This window comes from Ictidomys tridecemlineatus, chromosome 9 (genome assembly GCF_052094955.1).
Source record: "Ictidomys tridecemlineatus isolate mIctTri1 chromosome 9, mIctTri1.hap1, whole genome shotgun sequence".
Classification (NCBI taxonomy): domain Eukaryota; kingdom Metazoa; phylum Chordata; class Mammalia; order Rodentia; family Sciuridae; genus Ictidomys; species Ictidomys tridecemlineatus.
In genome coordinates, this window is record NC_135485.1 from 77,084,633 (window position 1) to 77,107,320 (window position 22,688).

General features: G+C 49.4%; 1 protein-coding gene and 1 long non-coding RNA gene across 2 annotated transcripts; one reads left to right on the forward strand and one right to left on the reverse strand.

Annotated features, from left to right (window-relative positions):
• The first annotated feature begins 1,629 nt into the window (after nt 1-1,629).
• LOC144366800 (uncharacterized) lies at nt 1,630-18,740 on the forward strand. Its single transcript, XM_078021608.1, has 12 exons — nt 1,630-1,767; nt 6,632-6,819; nt 7,784-7,989; nt 8,226-8,431; nt 9,504-9,618; nt 11,020-11,135; nt 11,301-11,531; nt 12,605-12,719; nt 15,000-15,100; nt 15,267-15,383; nt 16,358-16,472; nt 18,369-18,740. The coding sequence occupies exons 1-12, from the start codon at nt 1,726-1,728 to the stop codon at nt 18,572-18,574; spliced, it is 1,758 nt and encodes a 585-aa protein (XP_077877734.1). The 5' UTR covers nt 1,630-1,725; the 3' UTR covers nt 18,575-18,740.
• Nucleotides 7,228-15,091, reverse strand: LOC144366807 (uncharacterized). The gene is made up of 2 exons (XR_013425945.1): nt 10,995-15,091; nt 7,228-8,532 (listed from the first exon to the last, which is right to left on the reverse strand). It is a non-coding gene; the product is annotated as an uncharacterized LOC144366807 (long non-coding RNA).
• Nucleotides 18,741-22,688: the final 3,948 nt, after the last annotated feature.

The following is a 22,688-nucleotide window of genomic DNA, read 5'->3' on the forward strand; positions in this document are numbered from 1 at the left end:
GATTTTCTTTTCTGAGAGATAGGGGACCACGGGTGACTCCCTCACAAATAGATGACCAGAGCCACCTCTGGGGAGAGTCTGGGCCAGGAGGTGATAGGAGAAGAGAAATTCGATCATCTGTTTCCATTTTTCTGTGATTTGGTTCAAGTGGTAAATCGGTGCTATATATTAATTAATGGATCAAATGGGTTCATCATTGTTTTAGAGTACAATTAGGTGCCTTCAAACTTTAGGCTACATGGGCACATTTGAGAACGGTTCCAGCCATTCTCTCATCCTTTGGGTCATTCCCCTCCTATGTCCTGTGAGACATTTTCTATGTGAGGCTTTAAGAAGAAGAAGAAAAAGAGAATATTCTGTAAAGAAAACCTTATGATCTGTGCATTATAAAATTGAATGGGTTCATTCAGAAATCAGAAGTTCTATTGAAAGCTATTTGCATGAGGCAAATAAAACCTATTTTTAGGCATCCTGGTGAAGACAAGGTTTTATCTTCATGTCTCATGTCTGTGTTTTTCTTTTTATTTCTTAGAATGAAATTCATAGGTTGGCAGACCATTCTATCAGATGTGTACCTAGATGACATTTCAATTACCCACTTTTACATGGTAGACATTTTGTACATGAACACTGCCTGTCTGCAACTTTTTTTAAAACAGGACTGGGCTCAGGAGCCCAAATACCAATGTTAGCTGGAACATGTTCTCCAGTTTGGCCTATCTGTCAGTATTCCCTGAGGTCATCTGTTCAATGTGCTTCATTACTCCTGCTCCCTCACCAGCTTTCATAGAAACCACATGCTGTCTATGAGTCAGAGACACCAATCTCACAACATAGCATTCTTTGAGTATCCAAAGTCCCACTTTTCACTTCGCCATGCCTGACATTGTCGGTAATATTTATCGGCAAATGTGAGATTTTCAAAGATCCAATTCTATGTGCTCCTTTCTCAAAAAGCCTTAGGCAGGTCTATAGCATACATAAATATGAAGTAAAGGCCTAGTTTTTAAAATGTCATCCATTGAATAGTTGACACATGTCTGAGATATTTTTTATTTTGGAGGAGGTATTATTTCATAGGGAATTCCAACAGCTACATGATAGTGAAATGAGAAGTAGTGCATCCATTTTATTCTTTGTGATGATTTTGATGAGTAAGGATAAGATACTTCCTTGTTCCAATGAAGATGTTGCCCACTTCTGTGAATGGATGCACCGTGTCACCCACTACTTGCATATCTGCATGTTGTGCTTGACATTAACATCGTACTTGGCAGGTGACAGAAAGCCAATACTGAAGTTAAGCTCTTGTGTTCTAGCAGCTGTGCTGCAGATCCTTGGTGTGCCACCTTGTGCAATCCATGCTACTCTGTTCATTTTCCTATTGACTTCCTGGTGATGAGCAAATGGTCTCCTGGTCTTGAGAATGGCCAAGCATTTCTCTGTGAATGTGGAAGATGGGCATGTGGAAGGCTTCAGGGAGGAGGGATCATTGATCATGTACTCTAATCCATGTGCCTGTTTAATGACCTGTTTTTCTTCTTGGGTTTTAAGGGAGACACTGCCCTCAAACACTTCTGTGCAGCTGGGAATGCAGGCTTCTGCTTCACCTTGAAGGAAGCATTCATGAATCCTTTCCAGAAGACATGAGAAGAGAGAGTGAGCCTCTGGTAACATGCAGGTTCCTTGCATTGCCCATGGGCTAGAGGAGAGAAGAGTTGCTTCATGAGATTTGATCCCCTTTTTCCTGAAAAGTTCCACACGGAGGTGAGTCCCCAGCATGTTTAGACATCATTTCAGACATCTTTGTTGATGGAAATGAATCACACCCCCTGATGATGTGGAAGAGCTAAAGATGGGTTTGCTATGAATTTTCTATTTCATTTCTCAGGGCCTGAGTCAAGCCAGCCATTGTGCTGTCAGCGCATGAGCTGCTGGTCAAATGTGAGGAAGTGGTCTTGCTTTATGAAAACACCACCCTGAGTCAGTGAGCCAGAGGCAGCCTGCAGTCCCTGTTTTCCTATAAAGGCAGATTGCTGTGGATTGCCTCTGGCCTCGTCATGCAGCCCTGCTCAGTGTAGGGGATTGAGGGTCCAGGCAGATCCCAGTTCCTTTTGACCTCTATTGCCATTGGGCCGCCCCAGGGTTCTTGGACTCTACCTGGTCTTCTGGCCTGGGTCAGGGGATGTGAGGTTTGGAATCCCCCTCTGTGGCAGGATCCCAGGCCCCCCAGCCACTTGAGGGCAGCACATCCTTCCCTAATTGTGATAGAGGGGGAGGATTCTCTCGCCCATCCTCATCCATGCTCATCCCACATTTTGTAGCTTGACACCTGAGGACCTTTATTCATTGACTTATGCTAAGATGAGTCAATCAGCAGTCTCCCAAGGGTTTACATTGTGGTAACTGTCACCGAACATCTGTTTTGTAATTAAGCCATTTTGGAGGACCCAGTTGAGTGGCATTAAGCATGTTCATGTTGGTGTATAGGCGTCACCACCATGCATCTCCAGAACTCACGTGGACATACTCTTGCCATCAATGCTGAATTCTAGTGCCCTTGAGGCCCAGGAAAAGAACATTGTCTTCTATCTTTTTATGAACCTGATAATTGAGAATCTGAGATAAGTGAAATCCTACAAAATTTGCCTTTCTCTGGACACGATCATTTTCAAGGGATGCAGTTCACCCCCACTCGTGGGCATATCAGGTCCACTGCTAACTCTGCGGGTGTTTCAATTGCACTCTCAGTGACAGTGGTGACTGTGTGCACATGAGCTGTGTGTCCAGCTCAGATCCCAGGATCTAGGGTCTTTGGTTCCACGCAGCCTATAGGTTGCCTGTTCCTCCAGGTGTCTGCAGGCCAGTGGCACGAAGGCCCTGGGCCTGGTGGTTTCTTTAGGTGAGTGCAATACGTGTCCACAGTGTCGTGGGACATGATGGACTATAAATAGAAGCAATGCCTGGATACTCCTGGGATCTCAGTAGGCTCAGCCTGTGTGCTGAGAATTGTTGTGACCTCCTAATTAATGGGCCCCCAGAATCCCAGAGAAAAGGGCAAGTCCAGAGCAGTGGAACCTCAGTGTCTCTGAGAGAACTTTTGGGGTGGGGGGCCGGGATACATTGATGTGAGGACTCTGATGCAGAGTCACGTGCTTCGAATCCAGGTAGAGGTGCTCAGGAGCAGCCTGGGCTGGCACGTGGGTTCCCCACCTCCACACCTGTGGAACATCTTGGGGCTCTGAGAAGCACAGCAGCCTGACCACGTGAGGGCATCTACTGTCTCTGCATACAGTGAGCTGGGTTTTCTTCACGTCTCTCAACAATTCCACATAACACCAGCTCTGAACCCAGAGTCCTGGGCACTTAGTTGAGGCTCCATCAGCTCCCACCTCTCTCTACCTGACAGAGACCTCCTGGCTCCCTCTGCACTCATTACATTGAAGATGAAAACCTGGAGGGTGGGACTTCCTGTCATCCAGAAGTTCCAAAACACATTCCACTGTTCCTGGAACTCAAATGGTTGGGGGGGGGGCACAAGCACCCTGGCATCCATGTGTGGGAACCATGGTAGTATAATCAAGAAACAGGAAGGATAGGGGTTGGACTGATCAGTACAGATGGCAGGGCATAGTACAGAGTGGAATGGAGAGTTCTCACCTGGGGTGATTGTTGTGATGTGCACAAATGCTCTGCTGGTGCTGGGGTGCCCGCATGGTTTCTGGGGTCTTGAAAGGCTACAGATGCCCACAGAGTGTTCTCAGATGCACAGTGGGAGGCCCGTTGCAATATGTACATGTGGAAGAAGTAGCAGACCCCCTTAGTGTGGAGGTGCCATCTAGAAGGCAGCCTCACTTCTCTGAAAATCTTGATTGGAAAAAAAGGGTACAGACCTGTGCCCAAAGGGCCATATATGCTCCTGGAAGTTGGTGGTGGAAATAGTTCTCCATCCATTAATCACTCCCTCACTCACTAATGTCCTTGTGTCCTTGAGAAAGGCTCTCCCTTTCCTGGTTTTCCTGAATAGAAATCCTCGTGCCTCCTGGGTGAATAGGGTTATGGGTTGTGCAGAGGGTGGTGGTTTACTAAGCATCTTAGAGACTGTCCTTTATGGAGCCTAATGATCCCAACTGGGGAATGAGGCCAGGGTCCTAACTGTGTTTAGTGTGAGGACACCATGGGTTCAGAGAGGGAAAGAAGGACAAGGGAAACTCAGATGTCCCTTCATGGCCTCTGGAGTTAGAGGACTTACCCCTTTGCACCTGGGATCAGGAGACCTCATTTCCTCGAGGACACGCACACTCAGACGTTAATCTTGAGTGTGGATTCCTTTCTGGGGTCCAGGGCTGTTGTTAGCCACCAGGAATGACAGTGCTCTCCATGCTGAGTGGAGCCATTTTTGCCAGGAAAGAGCCCATGGTCACGCCTTGTGCAAAGCATCCCACGCTAGGGGCTCCCATCCCTACATTCCTGTCCTGAAAGGAAGCCACTCAGAGGCAAGGTGGGTCCAACCACCTCCCATGTGTTCACTCATCACTGTGTTCCAGCAGTCACCCCAGTTAACAGTCCTGATAGAATAGGATGTGGCTCAGAATGTCACCCTCATGAGCTCTACCCTGCCACAGCTGCAGTTCTGCAGTGGGAGAAACTCAAAACCTCAAAACACATGCACATGAAAGAAAAGAGCAAGAGCCAGAGCCCAAACAGGGCCACATGTGGCAAGGACAGCTGGAGTGCCTAGGTTGGGACTCAGAATTATGTCAGTGGGGTGGCATTGCTGCTGACACCAGCATGATAACAGAGAGCCAGCCCTGCTCATTTTGGGGAGCAGTGTGTTGGGGAAGGCAGCAGAAATTGAGAGGCAGGATTGAGTTTGGCCCTAGGAGGAGGTTGGGTAAAAGGCCAGTGTGATTTGGAGGGCCTGGGCAGATAGAGAGAGGCCAGGGCACACCCCAAAGCCTGGAGACTGCACTAGATGTCCAGGGTTGTGAAACACCACCTCCCCTCTTACTCACAACTGAGAGCAAGGGGCATTGATAAGTTCCGTTTGTGTGCGGTTTCATCCAAGGTGGCTCGGCTAGGCACCTCTGTTTCCTTGACTCAGGAGGCTGAGAGTCCAGGCTCCACTGAGGCTCGGCGACTTAGGAGGCTGGGAGTCCAGGCTCCACTGAGGCTCGACTGGGAGGATCGGACTCTGAGTTTATGCCTGTGTTCCTGGTAGGATCCATGTTGGCTGAGCCTCAGTGTTTTTGCAATGAGAGGATGGGTGACTGTCATGTCTTTATCACAGGACACACTTGCTAAATGGATTTGTTTGATCTGGGGAGGAGAGAGAGGGGAGTGGTGCTGGAGACAGGGATGCAGACAGGGGTCATGGACTTGGCATAACTCAGTCTTGGAGGTGATATCCCATCACCTGTACCCACTTCAATTCCCATGAATCCAGAGGCTGAGCCCCCTTGAGGTGAGGGGTGAACCGGTTCTGGGCAGCAGGATGCTGTGTTACCTCGGAGTCTCTGTGAGACCCCAACACTAGACACACTTGGCCCTTTAGAAATCTTAGGAGAAGCCTTGGGAAGTTGTATGGCAGAGGGGAGCAGCCTCTGCATCTCAGTCCCCTCCAACTTGCCATGGTGTAGAGAGGGAACTGCATCCACGATGGGACAGACATTGGCCACGTCCCTGTGTGGGACACAGGCCTGATTGAGTTGGGGTGCATTCTTTGTCTCTCCCCTTCTTGTGATTGTCCCATCTCTACATTTGTGCTTTAGCCACCTGTGAGTCCCATCTCTGGTTTCAGAGAGAATAGAGGGTGTTATGGGCCAATAGACACAATAAATCCTAGAGATTAGATGCTACCCTACTTTCCAGAAAAGACTGGGCACACCATGAGTTGCACAATGATGGGACCAGGGTCCAAAAGCTGCTGAGAGGGAAGGACTGGTTGTGAATGCATTTTTGAAGGCTCCAAGCTGGAACTGTAGTGGCACCAAGCAGGGCAGATGCTGGTGGGGATGTTTGGATATTTGTTGGTGAACACCTGCGCACCTGAGATGTTTAGGCATGGAGGAGAAATCAGCAGCTCATAGGGCTTTTGAAAGTGGTCTTATGTGAAAAGAGGCTCAGGTATGGGCACAGGAAATGACATCATTGCCTTGACAATGGATCAAACAGAACATGGAACCCTGGTATCCAGGCACCCACTTAACTGACCAAGCCATCCGAGCTCATTTGGTTGGAGAAACTGGAGTGAGAAGGATGTTCTCCTGTGGTTGCAAACAATGCCGAGCCTCAGGCTCCCAAGAATCTCAGGGGGGCCAACTAGCCCTTTTGTGGATGCACTGGGTGAGGCTTCATCTTAGACGCCAGAGCCTCTGGCAATTGTCGCACAGGAGCTCAAGAGTAACAGTGAGTAGCACAGGGCAGGTGAGCCCAGCAGGTCCTCTAGTCTGATCCCTGATGAATGGCCCAGGACTCCTATTCTGACTATGTGTGTGTGTGTGTGTGTGTGTGTGTGTGTGTTTGTACTGATGGGAACTGTCCCATTGTGCTTTGACTCTAGTGTATTGGCACAAGTCATTTTTCTGTTACCATTTCCATTTTGAACCCACCATTCTTGGTCCCAACCCAGGGTGAAAATGATGAGAACACGGAGGAGCCCTTCAGGGTACAGAGCCTTGAACCTTACAGGCAGAACCAGCTTAGGAATGAGCTCCTGCCTGTCATTTGTGGGAGGAACCTACATTTCAGGAGCAACATGGGGTTAATCTCCTGGGATTCCATCCCCACCCAGCAGGTGCTGGATCTCTTGTTCCCAAGGTAAGCACCAGACCACCAAGCCCAAGTGTGTAGCCCCCTCATGCCTGTCTTGCGGCTGCCATGTGCCTCTCAGGGACCCAAAGGTTTGTGATACCTAATGAGATAGAGGACCACACTCATAGTGGAATGTCAGCCCCAAATGGGACGAGTCCTGGAGGTGCCTGCCACAGCCTTGCAAGGGGAGTGAACTCCCCTCTCAGGCAGAGAAACCATCCTGACTCCAGCTGATCCACAGAGGTTCGTGGAGCAGTCCCCACACAGTGGGCACCACAGCTCAATGGTGTGCACTGAGCTCATTCCCAGGTGGACTCAGCGAGGCCAGGTGGTCTTTCTAGTGTGATATTGGCTTTGTGAAGAACGTAGATCTGTGCCAGAGGCGTCTCAAAACTCAGGCCTTGGGAAAAGCACTTTTGGGTTAATAAAGACATGTTAATTTCCATAGTGCGACAGAGCATCCTAGCTGGGACATAGCTGGACAGGGGCTTTGGACATGGCGGCTCCCACACCCAGAGATATGTGGGAACCAGCAGTTTGGGCTCATTCACTGATGAACATGGAGAAATCACCCACTGTGTGAAGACACGTTTCCAGTCACGTTTTATAATTCATTGAAAAATGGGGTGCAAATGACTGCCATTGTGTCCCTTTTCATGGGGGTCAGCCTCAAACCGCAGGTGCCATGAGTACATATCCTACATGTGACTGCATCCCTGACTCCATGGGGCATAACTGCACGTTGTCCTCTTCAGTGACTATGGTGGACCCCTGGACCAACTTCAACATAGAATGGGCTTGGGGTCAAGAGGGTGGGCTCCTGTTTCTAGAGTAGGGACCTGCAAGGTGATTTGACTTGGGAAGGCTGAGGAAAGACTGCTCTCCCCAGTGTAGGGTCAGAGGTTTTCTCTGGAGGCCGTGGCATAGGCAAGGCCAGGGTTTTGCTGACTCCACATTTTCCTCCCCACAGTGCCTCACCTTCCTTCCTGGGGACCTGGGTGAACCTCTACTCCGAGGCTTCCCATCAGCCTCCAGGCTTTCTGAGTCTGCAGCAGCTGCTATCCATGTGGCTCCTGCTGGGTGGCTTGAACCTGGAACACCAAGCACACCACCTCCTGGCCCCAATTGAAGATGGCAAATCAAGCCAGGCAAAGCCTGAGAGCCAGGCGGACTGTGGTGAGTACCTAAGGGTATATGAGGAAAGGTCCGACTCTTGTCCCACTGCAGGGAGTCTGTATGCCTGGTGTTGGGCTGGAAATTAGAACAAGCCTTTGTCCATTCAGGAAGTGACCCCAGTCTGCAAAGAGGTCCTGTGTGGGCTAAGGGCCTGAGTTCTTCCTGGCAGCAGGGGTATTCTCTGTCTGTGCGAAGGTCAGGGCAAGGCAGTCATGTTGGCATCTTTTCTCCTCTAGCTACAAGCTCAGTTCCTGTCACGGCTCCTCAGCCAACCCCAGAGCCAGAGCCTTCTCCCAGGGAAGGGCCAGAGCCGGAGTCCAGGACATCAGGGGTCTCCACTCGGTCCTCCCCAAGGCCCCAATATAACAAGCGGATGAGGGGCAGGTGCCTCATTCACGTCTACCTGGAAAACGAAAGGACAACACAGTATAGGAGCATCCTGGTGAGTCTTCGAGCAGGGGAGTCTCCTGGGAGCCCACAGTGAGGAAGACCGAGTCCACAGCAAACACTTTGAACTAGGCCTGTCTTCTTGAACTGGAGATTCTGGAAGGTCAGGAAGGAGAGCAGAAAGTGAGCAAGAGAGAGGCGGGAGAGCAGCAGCATGCCAGGTCTGGGTGCGAGTGGGCCTGCGTGTTTTGGGGTGTGCAGGTCAGAAGTGCAGGAGTGAGTGCTGGGTTCAGAGGAGGTCAGAGAAATATAGAGGGTACAGGCCATCCTCTACTGACCTTGGTATTGAGGAGGAGTATATTGAACCGTGGAGGTTAAAGCAGAGGAGTTGGCAGTTATTTTCTTGTGTGTGGAAGGGGATATGTTGCTGGTTGAAGGGAAGGGAGCCATTGTAGAATGATTAGGGTGGGTAGGTGTGGGTCACAGAGAACTGGGGGCCTTGGAGGGGCCCATTAGTGTCCTAGTTTGCATTTATGTGAATAGAGATTTAGCGGCTCTCTCTGCAGAATTTTCCTGGGTGTGGAGTATCCATCATGAGACTCTGGTGTCCACCTCCAGGGGAGCCATGTTGAACCACTGCACCTGCTGGGTCCGAACCTCCTGACACCCTAGCAAGCACTGACACTCTCGAGCCCAGCAACTTCCATGCCTATCATTAAAGAGTCCTAGTGTGTGTTGTGCCCTGTCTGTCAGGACCAAAGCACCTACGGTTTGTGCCTGGTTCACACAAAAATGCAGCTGCATCCCAGACCAGAGCAGGGATATGGAAGTCCACTGGACCATTCCTCCCATCTTGATGGGACTAGAGTGTGTCTGTACAAAGCCTTTTGGTCCTTATTCCCTTGTCCCTGTAGGGCATAGCAGGTTGAAGCAAACTCTTGTACCAAGATTGGACTAGAGGCTCATAGGTAGACCCCACATGATCACATGAAGGCCTCAGGTAGCAGGGTATCAAGATGGTGCCCTTGTGTTGAGAGCTCACTTGTCTCTGATTGTCCTTGAGCACTGTCCTCTGGGTAGCTACTCCCAAATTCCCTCTCTGATGAGCTTTCTCCAACCCTGCTCAGGTGACCTGCCAGGACAGGGCTCCAGTCATCATCCGCAGGGCCTTAGATGCACACTTACTCCAGCAGGAGGACCCAGAAAACTACGAGCTTCTGCAAATTCTCTCGAACCATCAGAGTAAGTGGAACCATCAGAGGGTAGGGAGCAGTGAGTCACAGTGGGCTCAGGATAACTGGGAGCCAAAACACAGTGTGCATTGACCTAGTGCCCAGGATGAGTATGGTAGGACTTGTGCATAAAACAAAGTGTAATGATGGGGCATAAATCTTCAGGTTCTTCATGTTCCCCAGGGGCTGTGGACCTGCCTATCATGTGTTCTTTCCTTGGCCTGGGGAGGCATTGCAAAGCTATTATCCACAAGGGGCCAAGAAGAGCGGCTTCTTTGTCTTGTGTCAAGAAGACAGACAACCACAGGGTGCCTACTTTGGCGGCCTTTCCTGTCCTAGATGAGTACATGAGAAAAGCAGTTCAATGAAGAATCATTTCTGGCTTCCAATCTTTCTATTCATTGCAAACTGAGTCCACTTAGGACCAGAGGCCATTTCTAGAGAGAAGAGTGTGGTAGAATAGAACCCTTCACAGCTTGTAAACTCTTCTTGGAGAGAGAGAAAGAGAGAGAGAGAGAGAGAGAGAGAGAGAGAGAGAGAGAGAGAGAGAGAGAGAGAGAGAGAGGGAGAGAGAGAAGAAGAAGAAGAAGAAGAAGAAGAAGAAGAAAGAGGAGGAAGAGGAGGAGGATGAGGAGGAGGAGGACAAGGATGAGGAGGACCAGGAGAAGGAGGACATGGAGGAGGAGAAGGAGAAGTAGAAAAATGACAATAAGTTGAAGGAGGAGACCATGAATAAGAAGGTCAAGATGACTTTAAGAAGAAGCATGAGGAGAAGATGAAGAAGAACAAGAACAAGAAGGAGAAACACAAGCCGAACAAGAAGTATAACAATAAATTGATTAAAAATGTGAATGAGAATTATACTCATGAGGATGAAATGCAGAAGTGGGGAACTCAAGAGAAATATATATCTCTGGATGGCACAGTCCTGCTGTGGACATCCTCCACCTACGCTCAAAACACCTCCAAACCATACCCCTCCAATTAGTGTAGCCCTGTATGAGTGGATGAATCCACTGGCAAGGTGGAGGCACCCACCATCAAGAACTCTTCCCCAAACCCACCTGTGATCATTGCTGCAGTGGGGAGAAAACCTTGAACACATGAGTCTTTGGGGACCAATCCAGATACAAAGTCTAGCTGTTTGTCTTTGGTGGGTCCAACGTGAACTAAGAGGGTCTGGGGTACAAGGGGCTATTTCCTTGAAAGGTGTTCCTGTAGTGGACTTCCTGTGCATAGAGGGTCCTCAGGGAGGAATCAGTGGGGAGTCTTTGGTGGAACAGTAGCTGGATTCAGGGGCTCTCAGGTCTGTGTTTGAGACCTGAGCTGGCAGAGGCTCTCAGTTGTGGGGGATGTTGGGTAGTGTATTCCTTGAGTGTCACCTACCACGCCTCTGCCCCTGACTCTCCAGAGCTGAGGATCCCTGCTGATGGAAACGTATATTACGCCCTGGATGGCAGAGTCGATTATACCATTCTTCTTCGGGAAACAGCTGTCAGCAAGTTGTTTAAAGTCAAGCCAAAGGAGGTAAACAGCCACCTTCTTCAGTCTTTACTCCTGGTGCCACTCCACATCCTCCAAGGGGACAAGAACCTCAGGTTCTGGATGGATGTTGTAGAATGCCCACAGAGCCAATGCCAGGCTGGGTGGGGTGCAGGTGCTGGGCTTTGCTGATGTTGTCATCCCCCACAGTTCTTGGAGCCTTCTGTGGCTGTGGCATCCAGGATCCCAGCAGCTGTGAGCAGCAGCTCTGCGGTGGCTGCAGGACCATTGCCCCAGGCCACCCAAAGCAATGAGTGGTGCATGAGAAAAGTCACCAGTAGCAGCTCCTCACTGCTTCACTCCAGTGAGCAGGTGGAAGACAGCCGCTTTGTCCACGTCCTCCTAGAGGGACAGAGCCTGAGGGAGACAAAGCGCATCCTGGTAAGCCTGACAGCAGGGCTGCCTCCTGGGTGTCCACACAGTGGAAGGCAGGAGACACAGCTAACCCTGGGGCTGTGGTGGGAAATTAAGGAGAGGTCAGTCTTAAGGGCTTGACCTGAGGGGGGAGAGCCTCAGCATGCCCAGCTGCAGCGGTGAGTGGGCCTGTGTATTGTGGGTTTGGCAGGCCAGAAGTGCAGACGGAAGTGCTGTTGACAGATGAAGGCAGAGATATGTCCAGGGTGTAGGCTGCAGTGCCTTGAACTTGGTATTCTCAATGAGTGAGGTTGGAGCAGAGGAGCTGGCAGTGACTTGTCACATGTGTAGGAGGGGGTGTGTTCCTGGTGGCAGGGAAGAGAACCTCCTTAGCATGACTAGGTGTGGAAATTTGGGGTCGGGATCACCTGGGGGCTCATGCCAAAGCTTCGGAATGTCAGCCTTTGCATGTATGTAAATACGGAACTAAAGTGGTTCTTGGCAGAATTTCTATGGATGTGCAGTAGACACGCTAATGCTGCAGGTGTCCAGCTGCAGAGGAGACATGTTCAGTGACTGCCAGTGCTGAGTCAAGTACATCATTAGAACCAGACCCGCACCGAGCTTCCAGAGCCCAGGGCCTCTCCAGGCTATCATGAAGCACTCAAGTGCACACTCTTGTATCTGAGTCTGTTTTGTGTAGTGGCAGTCAGGACCAAAATTTTCAGTGCATATGCCTCTTCCACCCACAAAGGCAGCCTGCATCCCAGAGCACACTTGGTACACAGATCCCTGGCCCACTGCTGTCATCTCAGTGAGATGAGAGTGTGCATAGGCAGCTTGGTCCTTTGACCTGAGTGGAATGTGGCTCCCCAGGGAGAGGGGAGATGGCAGGTACAGGCAGATATTTGTACCAGGATTGTTCTAGTAGCAGTTTGCATGAACCCAGGTGTTATATGGAGGCCACACTCAGGTAGCATGATAACAAGATTGTGCCCTTGTATATGTAGCTAACATTTCTCCTGAATGTTTGACCACAGTCTTCTGGGTAACTCCTCTAAAAGCCATTCTCTGATGACATTTGTCCCACCCTGATCTAGGTGATGTGTCAGGAAAGGGTGACAAGCCTCATCCGCAGGGCCTTGGACCAAAATTTGTTGCAGCATGAGGATGTGGACAACTTTGAGCTGCTGAGAATGATGTCTCTGCATGAGAGTAAGTAGGACAATCAGACAGTGGGGAGACATGATCCACAGTGGGCTCAGGATAACTCACAGCCAAGAGAAAGTGGGCCTTGGCCCTAAAATAGCCAGAGTGTGGTGGGCCTCGTGCAGGAAACCAAGTGCAGTGATGGGCGTGTCCAATGTGGAGGTGCTCAATGAGGCCCCAGGGGGCTGCTGGACCTCCCTAAATGTGTTCTCCCCTGGACCTGGTCTGGCAATGCAAAGCTAATATCGATGAGGGCAAGGCAGAGAGAGGCTCAATCCATCATCAGTTTGGTTTATGGCTCACTGATAAAGATGCCTTCAAATGAAGAGGAGCAGAGCATGGGTCCTGATTGGATCAGCATTGCTATGGACGGAAGCAGCACAGGTCCCAATCCATGGCCAGGATATGAGAAATCCTGCCTACTCAAAAATGTCAGGATTGCAGCAACTGGGAACAGGACTCAGTGAAGAGGAAGTCAAGGCCAGGGGACAGCCTGTTTGGGTTCTTTTTGGAACAATTCCAAGTCCTCTGTGCCTGGGTGCCCATCTCCTGAAGATATCAGAATGGCCAGGTTATTATTCCTTCCAGCAACAAAGAAGGGCATCTGAAGAACAGAGGCCACAATGCTGAGCTGTCCACAATTCCAGTGCTCTTTCCTTTCTTGTGAGCCAGACACTCCTAGCCTCCACCATCCCAGCCTGTCCACAGTAGAACCCACCATCTGTCGGACACGTGAGTTTTCCCATTTTCACACACCGCCTCATTTGGGTTGTCTCTGTCTCACACATAAGGAAGACTGAGGTGCAAGGAGCTGGGCAAGGGGCAGTGTCTGCGAATCTCAGGGACTTGGGAGGCAGTGCAGGGGGATGGGGATTTCCAAACAGCCTCAGAAACTTATGGAGACTCTGTCCCCAAGTAAAAAGGCCTCGGAATGGTCTCAGTGCTTAAGTGCCTCTGGTTTTATCCCTAGTAAAAAAATAAGCCAGTCAAAAGGAATTACCAAACCGAGAATCTACAAAGGTGATTTCAGAAACAGACTTTCAACCCATGCCACGCATCAGTTGAGAGCAGGCTGCAGACCAGGGGAGGTTTGTGTGTAACAGACGTCAAAAGGGAGGACTACGGGGGCCCTGGAACCCACAAGGTGTGATGGCATCTATGCCTTATGGCAGGAGGTTGGCAGTGATGCTGGCCCTCTCCTAGATTTTGGAAACCTTGTTTTCATTAGGGAAGCTTTATGGAGGTGGAATCTATTTTAGCAATCCTGGTCCAGATGAGTGCTGACTACAACAGGTACAAGCCTATCCAGAATGCGGTGTCTGTTATTTAGTCTTTCCTGACTGTGACAATGACAAAGAAAGGAAGTCACTTGTCTTTGGTCTTGGTTTCACTCCTGGCCATTGATTGAGAACTGATTTCATCTTGGACTACTGAACAGAGGCTGCATCTGGGCAAAAGAGTGTGATAGATTTGAACTCCTCAGGACGCCCTGCCATTGCCAGAGAAAGAAGGAGAAGGAGGAGGAGGAGAAAGAGACACTCCTGAGTGGAGAGAGGATCACACGATGAAGAGCAGGAGGAAGAAGAAGAAAAAGAAGGAGGTGAACAGAAGGAAGTGTGGAGGGAGACACACAAGAAGAAGAACGAGAAGGAATCATGTAAGAACAAGAAAAAGACCCAGAAAGAACTACAAGAAGATGCAGGACAGAAAGAAGAGCCAGAAGTAGAACAAGAACCAGAATAAAAGTACCAAGCAGACAGCTCCTGATGAGAAACAAGGGGAAGGAGAGCGAACCTAGAAAACAATAGAGTTATCCAGGGCACCACCCTGCTGAAGTCCTCCCAGCTCCATGCCCAACACACCTCTGATGGATACCACCTCCCTTCCGCGTATTCATTTATGAGTGGATTCATCCAGGGCAAGGGGATAAATTCGCCCATCATCGAATGCTTCCCTGAATGCCCATGTGTGAGCATAACTGCACAGGAGCCTTGCCAATCCTGATGCAGAGCCTAGCAGTGTCCCTTTGGCAGATCCAACCTGCACTGAGAAGTTCTGGGCCCGAGGTGCTGTTTCCATTGCCAGGTGCTCTTTTGGTTTAGAATCCTGTACATCATCTTCTCCAGGGAAGAATCACTAAGGGAGTCTTTGGTGGCACTGTAGCTGGATAGGAGGGCTCTCAATTTTGGTGCAGGCTCGCCCTGGCGGAGACTCTCAGGGGTTGTGGGTGTTTTGTGGTATAATCCTTGAGTGCCACCTAACAATTCTCTCCACTTTGCTCTGCAGAAATCAAGGTCCCTGACCACTCACTCATGTATCTGTCCATGAATCCACAAATAAAATATTATTTCATCGTGATGAAATGCCTCGAGGTCAAGGGAAAGGAGGTAAACACCTACCTTATTCAAGCTGTACTTGTGCTGCCATTCCACTCCCACCTGGAAAAATAAGAAGCCTGAGCACCTGGACATATGTGCTAGAAGCCCATAGAGCCAACTGACAGGCTGGGGTGGCTTTCTTTTTCTGGGTTTGCTGATGTTCTATCCCCCACAGTTCTCAGAATCAACCTGCAAGTCCTCCAGGCCGCTTTCCCACAATCAGGTGGGAGACACCTGCTTAATTCGTGTCCACTTAGAAACACAAAGTCCAAAGATGGCCAAGACTGTTTTGGTAAGCCTGGGAGCAGGGGTGTCCCCTGGTGCTTACACCTGGGTGGGGAGCAGACACTGGTCCAATACCATGAACTACTCATGCCCTCTTGAATTTGGAGCTTCTGGATGATCAGGAGGATAGATGGGAATCAAGAAGGAAGAGGTCAGTGTGAAGGGCTGGAGCTGAGATGAGGGAGAGCAGCAGTTTGTTCACCGCCATGTCTGAGGGAGTCTGTGTGTCAGGTGGCAGCATGCAGTCCAGAAGGGCAGAGGCAGGTATGGGTGACAGATGAGAACAGGCCAGGACCTAGGTTGCAGGTTCCACTCTATGGGATGCTGGCATCTATGGAGCAGGACACCAGTATGAGGTTCTGCATGTTCCTTGAACAAGGAGCTGAGAGGGTCTCTCTGCAGAGTCAGTATGGATGTGGAGCAAGCACACTAATTGTCCAGGTAACCCAATGACCACCCTTGCCGTATGAGGTGCCCTCCTACACCCCAGCCAGCACTGAGCCTCTGGAGGCCAGGAGCTCTCGTGGTTATCTTTCGTCACTCCTGTGAGTGGTCATGTTCCTGGGTCTGATTTGGGCCCTGGCAATCCAGACCAAAGCCTCTAGGTTTTGTGCCTAGGCCATTCCCAATGCCACCTGCATCCTCGGGTAGACCTGGGATCTTGGAGGCTATTGTCCCATTCCTCCCAACTTGTGGGATGAGACTGCATCTGTATGCAGGTAGTGGGGTCCTTTCACTTGGAGAGAAGTGCAGCTCCACAAAGAGCAATGGCAGGTCCAGGTAGTCCTATGTACAAGGATTGGGCTAGTAGCCTATGGGAAGAGCCCACGCGATGAGCAGGAGGTCAGCCTCAGGTAGTAGGGTCATGGATGTTGCCCTTGTATTTAGAGTGGAGGTGCCTCCAGAATGCCCCTGCCCACTGTCCTTGAGTAGTCACTTCAAGGCCCATTTCCTGAAGGCCTGTCTCCCATGCTGCTCCAGGTGACCTGCCACGATCTGGCTCCTGTCGTCATCCGCAGGGCCCTCGAGCTACACTTGCTTACTCAGGAGAAGCCGGAGGAATATGAGCTGGGCCAAATCATCTCTCACTGTCAGAGTAAGTGGGACAATCAGATGACAGAGAGCAAGGGTCAGGATGTGGACTCAGGTCAACTCTTAGCACCAAAGAGTAGTCTCTGAACCCCAAGAACACTCCAACAGGGTGTGTTGGGCTCGTGCACAAAGCCAACTGCACTTCTGCTGGTGTAAGCTCTCCAAGTGTTTTGGTATACCCCAGTGGCTAGTGCAGCTCCCCACCATGTGCCCTGCCCAGGACATGAACAGGCATCCAAAGCTGACATCATTGAGGAGTGAGGAGGAAAGCCTCTTTCCAGGAGCAGTATGGTTCTGTGGTCTGAGATAGGAGTGGTTTCAGAGGAACATGGGAATGCATGGGCTAAAGAGGGAACTGGCATTTTGTGGACTGAAGCAGTAGGATTGAAAGCCTTCTGTGTGACCAGAAAACCACTGCCTTGGCAGAGAATTGCCAAGATTCTAGCAAGCAGTAACAGAATGAAATTGGGAAGAAAACACAGCCTGGGAGACAGCTTGAATCATCTGTTTTTGCATAAATTCCATGGTCTTCCGCACCTGAGTCCACTAGCCAAAAAGTGATCCCAATAGCCAGGTTATGATCCCTAACTAAAGTCAGATGAGGGCTTCCTGAGCACGTAGCCACAGAGCTCATCTGATAATAATGTCAGCGCTTTTTCATTGGTTGGTTGGTTGGTTTTTGTGAGCCAAACACCTCAGCAGCCATTATCCCATCCTATGTATGCTGAAGACCACCATCCCAATGAGTTCTAGGATCACTGGTCTCCTATCTTAACCTTCTGTTAGGTTAGTAGAGTCTATGGAAGAGGAAGTCTGGGGCCTTGGTAGCCTAAGAAATTCATAGCAGAGATCCCCACATCCAACCCAGAAGGGATGGAGAACAGGCTCTAGGTTAGAGGAGGGCGACAGGAAAGAGGTGTTCAGAGGAAGGAGAAGCTGGCTTTTGTATTCCCCCACTCAAGGTCATGGCACCACTGGGCCATACACCATGTTGGAGGGAAGCAGTCCCTTTGCTGGTCTTTGGAATCATTGTTCTCAGGAGGGCAGCATTTGGAATGTGGCCTCCATTCTCAGAAGCCTGGTTCACATGGAGGCAGGCTCCACCAATGCAGAAGCGTGGCTCTAATGTGGTATCCGTGCTGGTCAGCCTGTCCTCACTGTGGCCATACTTGAGGAATCCTAGGCCTTTTCTCTGGGTTTCACAACTTTTTCTTTGGTTGTGCACTGAGGCTGTCCATAAAGCTCTAGTGTGTGGCAGTGGAGAGCTCCTCAGCCCTTGCCACAAAGGCATAGACTGGGAGAGAGAGAACAAGGCTGGGAGAGAGGGAGAGAGAGAAAGACGAAGAAGAGAAGGAGGACCTCTACTTGGAGAATGAGGATTCAGTGGAGCCAACAGGGACAAGGTACTGTTGCCCAGGGTGCACCCCTGTTTAGGTCTTCCTCCAACCATGCTCAACCTTTCTTCCAGTCCCTCCCACCCCCCAGTAGTGTATTCATCTTGAATGAGAATTTCATGTTGACATCAGAGCACTCCCATCCAATGCTTCCATCCAAACCCACCTGTGAAGATGGCTCATGTGGGGTCTGAATCTTCGGCAAAGGGCCTTTTGTGGGAGATTTCAGATGCAAACCCTAGTGGTGTGCTTTGGCAGATGCAAGAGGACCTGGGATGTTTTGGAGTCCAAAGCCTTTGGTAGGAACAGACATTAGGTGTGTTGAAGTGCTCTGCCTAGTTTTTCCTCAGGGAGGACTGTGGAGGCTGTCTTGTTGGTATTGGTGCTGAATTGGAGAGCTCTCAGGTGTGTGGCTCAGTTCGTTTCTGGCACAGGCTCTCAGATGTTGGGGTGTCCCAGAGAGCACCTCCTGAGCCACCTTATTGTGTACACCCCTCTCTCCCCAGAGCTGAGGATTCCAGCGCAGGCCAACGTATTTTACGTAAAGAACCCTCACACAAAACCCAACTTCGTGCTGAGGAAAAGGAGCCTCTCCCAAAAGAATGATGAGTGGATCCAGCCTCAACCTCCCTCTCGTCCTGCAAAGAAGGCTCCAGCCCTCCTGAGGATGCTTGCAAAACCATTCTGCTGGTGTGTGCCTGGGCGGGGCTGAGGCAGCCCAGGAATATATACATTGATTACTATTGGCTTAAAAGTTTGAATCTATAGTTTGCCATTGTCCTTGACCCTGTTTAGTAACACAGTTGTTACTCTATCCTGTATTTGTTGTTTCCATTAATATATTATTATTTTAAAATATATATGTTTTTGTTACCTGATCTACTGTGATGATTTGTTACCTGATCTACTGTGATGGTTTTTGATCAAAATTGTGCATTTGATGATAATGAATGCCATGCATTTAGTAACCTGTAGAGTCTAGACAATTAATGAATGTCTACTGTTGCATGGACTGGTCTGCAAAGTCCTGTAGCATTTGAGCTTGTGTGAGGGCTTCATAGGGCTTGCAAAAAGTCCAGGTCAGATGGTCCTGCATGAAGCTTAGCTCCTAGTGGTCTCCTCCACAGCATAAGGGCCAAGGAGAAACCCACTTCCACACAGAAGATGGGAAGCTACCTTAAGAAGGTGATCATAGGTGTGGGACCCTCTTGCTAGGACCCTTTTTCTATTGGGCCGAAACTGTGCTCTGAATGTGCTTGCTGAGAAGAGCTTGAAATTTCCTGATTGAAACAGTTCATGCAAGCTGCTTCCACTTGCAGGAACAAAGTGTGTTCTCGTTGAGCACTTTGGGGTGTCCCAGGTTGCACTAGAGTGTGTCAGAAGCACTTGTAATGATTGGCATTCACGGTTTCACATTGAAGCCTCTGTGCCATCTGTCAACCACTGATGGCTGCAAGTGGGTACCCTGCCTTTCAATGAGTTTTCTGAAAAAGTAGGAGTTTTGAAGAACTGATCTTCTCAGCATTCCCCTTGCCTCCCCAAGTTGGGTGATGTCAATTATACAGGCTTCCTTGGGAGCACACATTTTATATTGAGCTGAAATTGGACTCTGGATGCGATTGCTGAAAATAGCTGGGAAATGGGAGAATGGAAGCTGTTTGCTGCAAGCAGTTTCAATTTACTTTGTTGATTAACTTTGTTGTAAGTGAGCACATGCTATTTTTTTTTCTGTGGACCTAGAAGAATTCAAAACTGCTTCTTACAGGTGACAGGCATGCTTACACATTGAAGCCTCTGTGCCATTGATAAAAAAAACAGTTCACTCATGTGGGCACCTGCACTTCAAGTGAATGTTGTAAACAAGTGTGACAAATGGATGTCAGTGAGACTTTGGAGAACTGATCTTCTCAGCTGGTCCTCTTTTCTCCTGAAAGTTGGTGATGCTAGATTCAAGAGAACTCTTTCTGGCACCCTTCGTGTTTCTCTGCCTGAACTGTGCTCTGAAAGTTCTTGAGGAGAACAGCTTAGAAGTGCAGAAGTGAAGCTGTTTGTGGAAGCAGCTTCAAGTGGCACAAGCTAACTTGTTCTCAGTGAGCACCTGGGGATTTTCCCTGGTTGAAGCAGTGTGAATGAGAATGGCTTCTCAGAGCTGGTAGGCATGTTTGCATTTGGCAAACTTTGCCATCTGTCACCCAGAGTTCCTTGCATGAAACCTACATTTCCAGTGTTTTCAGAAAGGTGTGATGAGTGGGTTTCCATGGAATTTTGTGGAATTGATCTTTTCAGGCAGTCCTCATTGCCTTCTCAAAATTGTTGATCCTGGTGCAAGGGCTCTCTTGTCAGCCAACATTGTATTTTGGGCCTGACCTTGGCTCTGAATGTACTTGCTGTACTTCCCATCTTTCCTCTCTCTGGTCCACTCCTCAGATCCCATCCTCCTTTCAATAGGGCCTCATCCAGGAAGCCTGCCCATGTGCCTCCCACTTGATTTCAACTTCTCCAGTGCACTTATTGTCAAAGCAGGGACTCCCAGGAGAGAGGGCTCTCCATTCTGCACACTGAAATTTCTCAGCAGGGAGGACTCCTCCATGCTTAGATGGCAGGGCTGCAATCACCTGGAAGGTGGAAATAGGAGGCTGGTGATGTTCCTAGCCAGGATGCTGGTGACTGCACTGCATTTAATCTATGGCCCTCAAGGAGGTTTATGCTGCAGATTTGTGTACTTCTGCATCTGTATGCACACAGTTCTTCATGTGGGGAAAAAGCAGTGTTCTCAAAGTTTGCTTTATATTATACTCAACTGGTAATTTACAAACCTCAGTGTCTCATCTTAGCCCAGAGCCATTCCATCAGCCCAGGGCCAGTGGGTGGTCCAGCGGTCAGTACTATGCACAGCTCCCAGGTGGCTCCAGTGTGTAGCTGAATTTGAGAGCCAGTGTACTGTAGGATTTGCCCTTGAGGTTAGAATTCATTGACTTCCTCTTATGTCATTTCACTGGTTCAGGATATTCCTTGTCTCATGAACTATTCTGTGAAATCTTCAAGTTAGCCATCTCTGGTCATTTCTTCCCTTTGATGGCACCTGGTTCAACAGCTTGTTTTTGGGTGGGGTCGGTCATGGGCAGTCCTGGGTCACAGAGAGGGACAGGAAGACCATAATGTGGAATGGTGGTGTAGAGAGTAAGGGTGGGGCCAGAGCCCACACTGTGGTTAGGGTAGGGAAGGGATCTGAAGAGACTACCTTGAAAGCGAGCTCTGGCTGCAGTTAACCAGGAATCAGGGCCTGGAAATGGAAGCCATGACAGGGCTTCTGACTAGAAACGAGACATCTTTCTGGGCTCAGTTGGAGGTCCATCGAGGCAGAGGAAAAGAGAGAGGATGCAGGAGAGGGGGATGGTCTAGATCACAGAGCAGCTCCGTCATCATATCTTAGAGAATGGATTTTTTTCTTCCAGTTGTTGGTAAATGCTAATTCATTCACGTGTTACATTCACATCCACCTCGTCCATTGGAAAGGCCGCTCAACCACCACAGGCAGTGGTATATTGGTGGATGTGTGCATTGTAAAAGGAGGTGAGGTTGGCGCCAATAGAGTGTGTGGGCGCTCAGGCATTGGCAAGCTTGCTTTGGAGAGTGAATCCTCTAAATGTTATTGGGGTGTTTTTGAAAGATCGTGTGGTTTGGCTAGACCTAGAATGCTTCCATACAATTTAGCATGGTGTATATTTTAGAGAGCATGATCACTGAGGGGCAGGTTGCTGGTGTGAAGCCGTGAGCATTAACATCTATCAAGTTTCTCACCTGGAGTTGGCTACCTACAACAAGTCTCTGGGCCAGTAATCCATTGCTGAACTACATCACCAACAAAAAGACATTGAGTGAAGGTGAGGACCAGAAGAGCCCGGGAACCACCTGACAGCAGCCCTGAAGTCCTGAGCTCTGGTACATCATATGCCAACTCAACTGGGTATCAACCTCTTCCTGGGCTCATTAGAACTGTGTGCTTCAACTTTCAGAAGCAAATGCAGAATGATACAATCTTCTCTGAGGTCACTTTTCTAAGCCTTGTTTGTAGCACGTCTTCTAAGTCTTATTTGCAGCATGTCTTCACTGGAATGAGTAGTCATTTGGCATTCTGTTGTACTTAAAATTTCATGAGATTCTACCCCTACTTGGTAGGTTGTGTGAAAGTGACTCAGCCTGAATGCATTTTACATCCCAAAATATGGCTTGTCTTTTCTTCTAAACCTATCAGGGCAATCAGAGCAGCCAAGGAGTACTATAAATTCAGGCATAAAATGGCCAGATAGACTGGGATCACTGTATATCTTTCTAGAACCTTCTTTCATTCTCTGGCTTCCCTGAGGTAAAGTGTGGAGACTCTGTTATACAGATTTGTTAGCAAGTAGTTTTCTTGGGAGGTGATGCTAGAAAACTCCAGGTGGGAACAGGAAGTGATTAGGAACTGGAAGACAGGGTGTACCAGCCAGTTGTTGTCACTGAGTGACTAAGCACAGTCCTGATAAGGAGTGCTGGGGGTCCATGTAGATCATGCTACTAGTAGAAGCCCTCCTACAGGGTGAGAGAGCTGGGGTGTTCTCCACCCACTCCTGCCAGCCATGACGGGAAGCTGCTTCTGGCCTTCACTGTAGGCAAATGGGCCATGGTGTTGGGGGCTGGAGGTCAGCTGGGGTGTGAAGAAATGGCATAGTGCTGGACAATGTCATCCAGCTTTGAATCCCCAGACTGGGATCTTTAGCAGGGCAAGGTCAGAGACTGTGCTCAGTGCAGCGTCTACTTCTCAGCATAGTGCCAGGCACACAGCA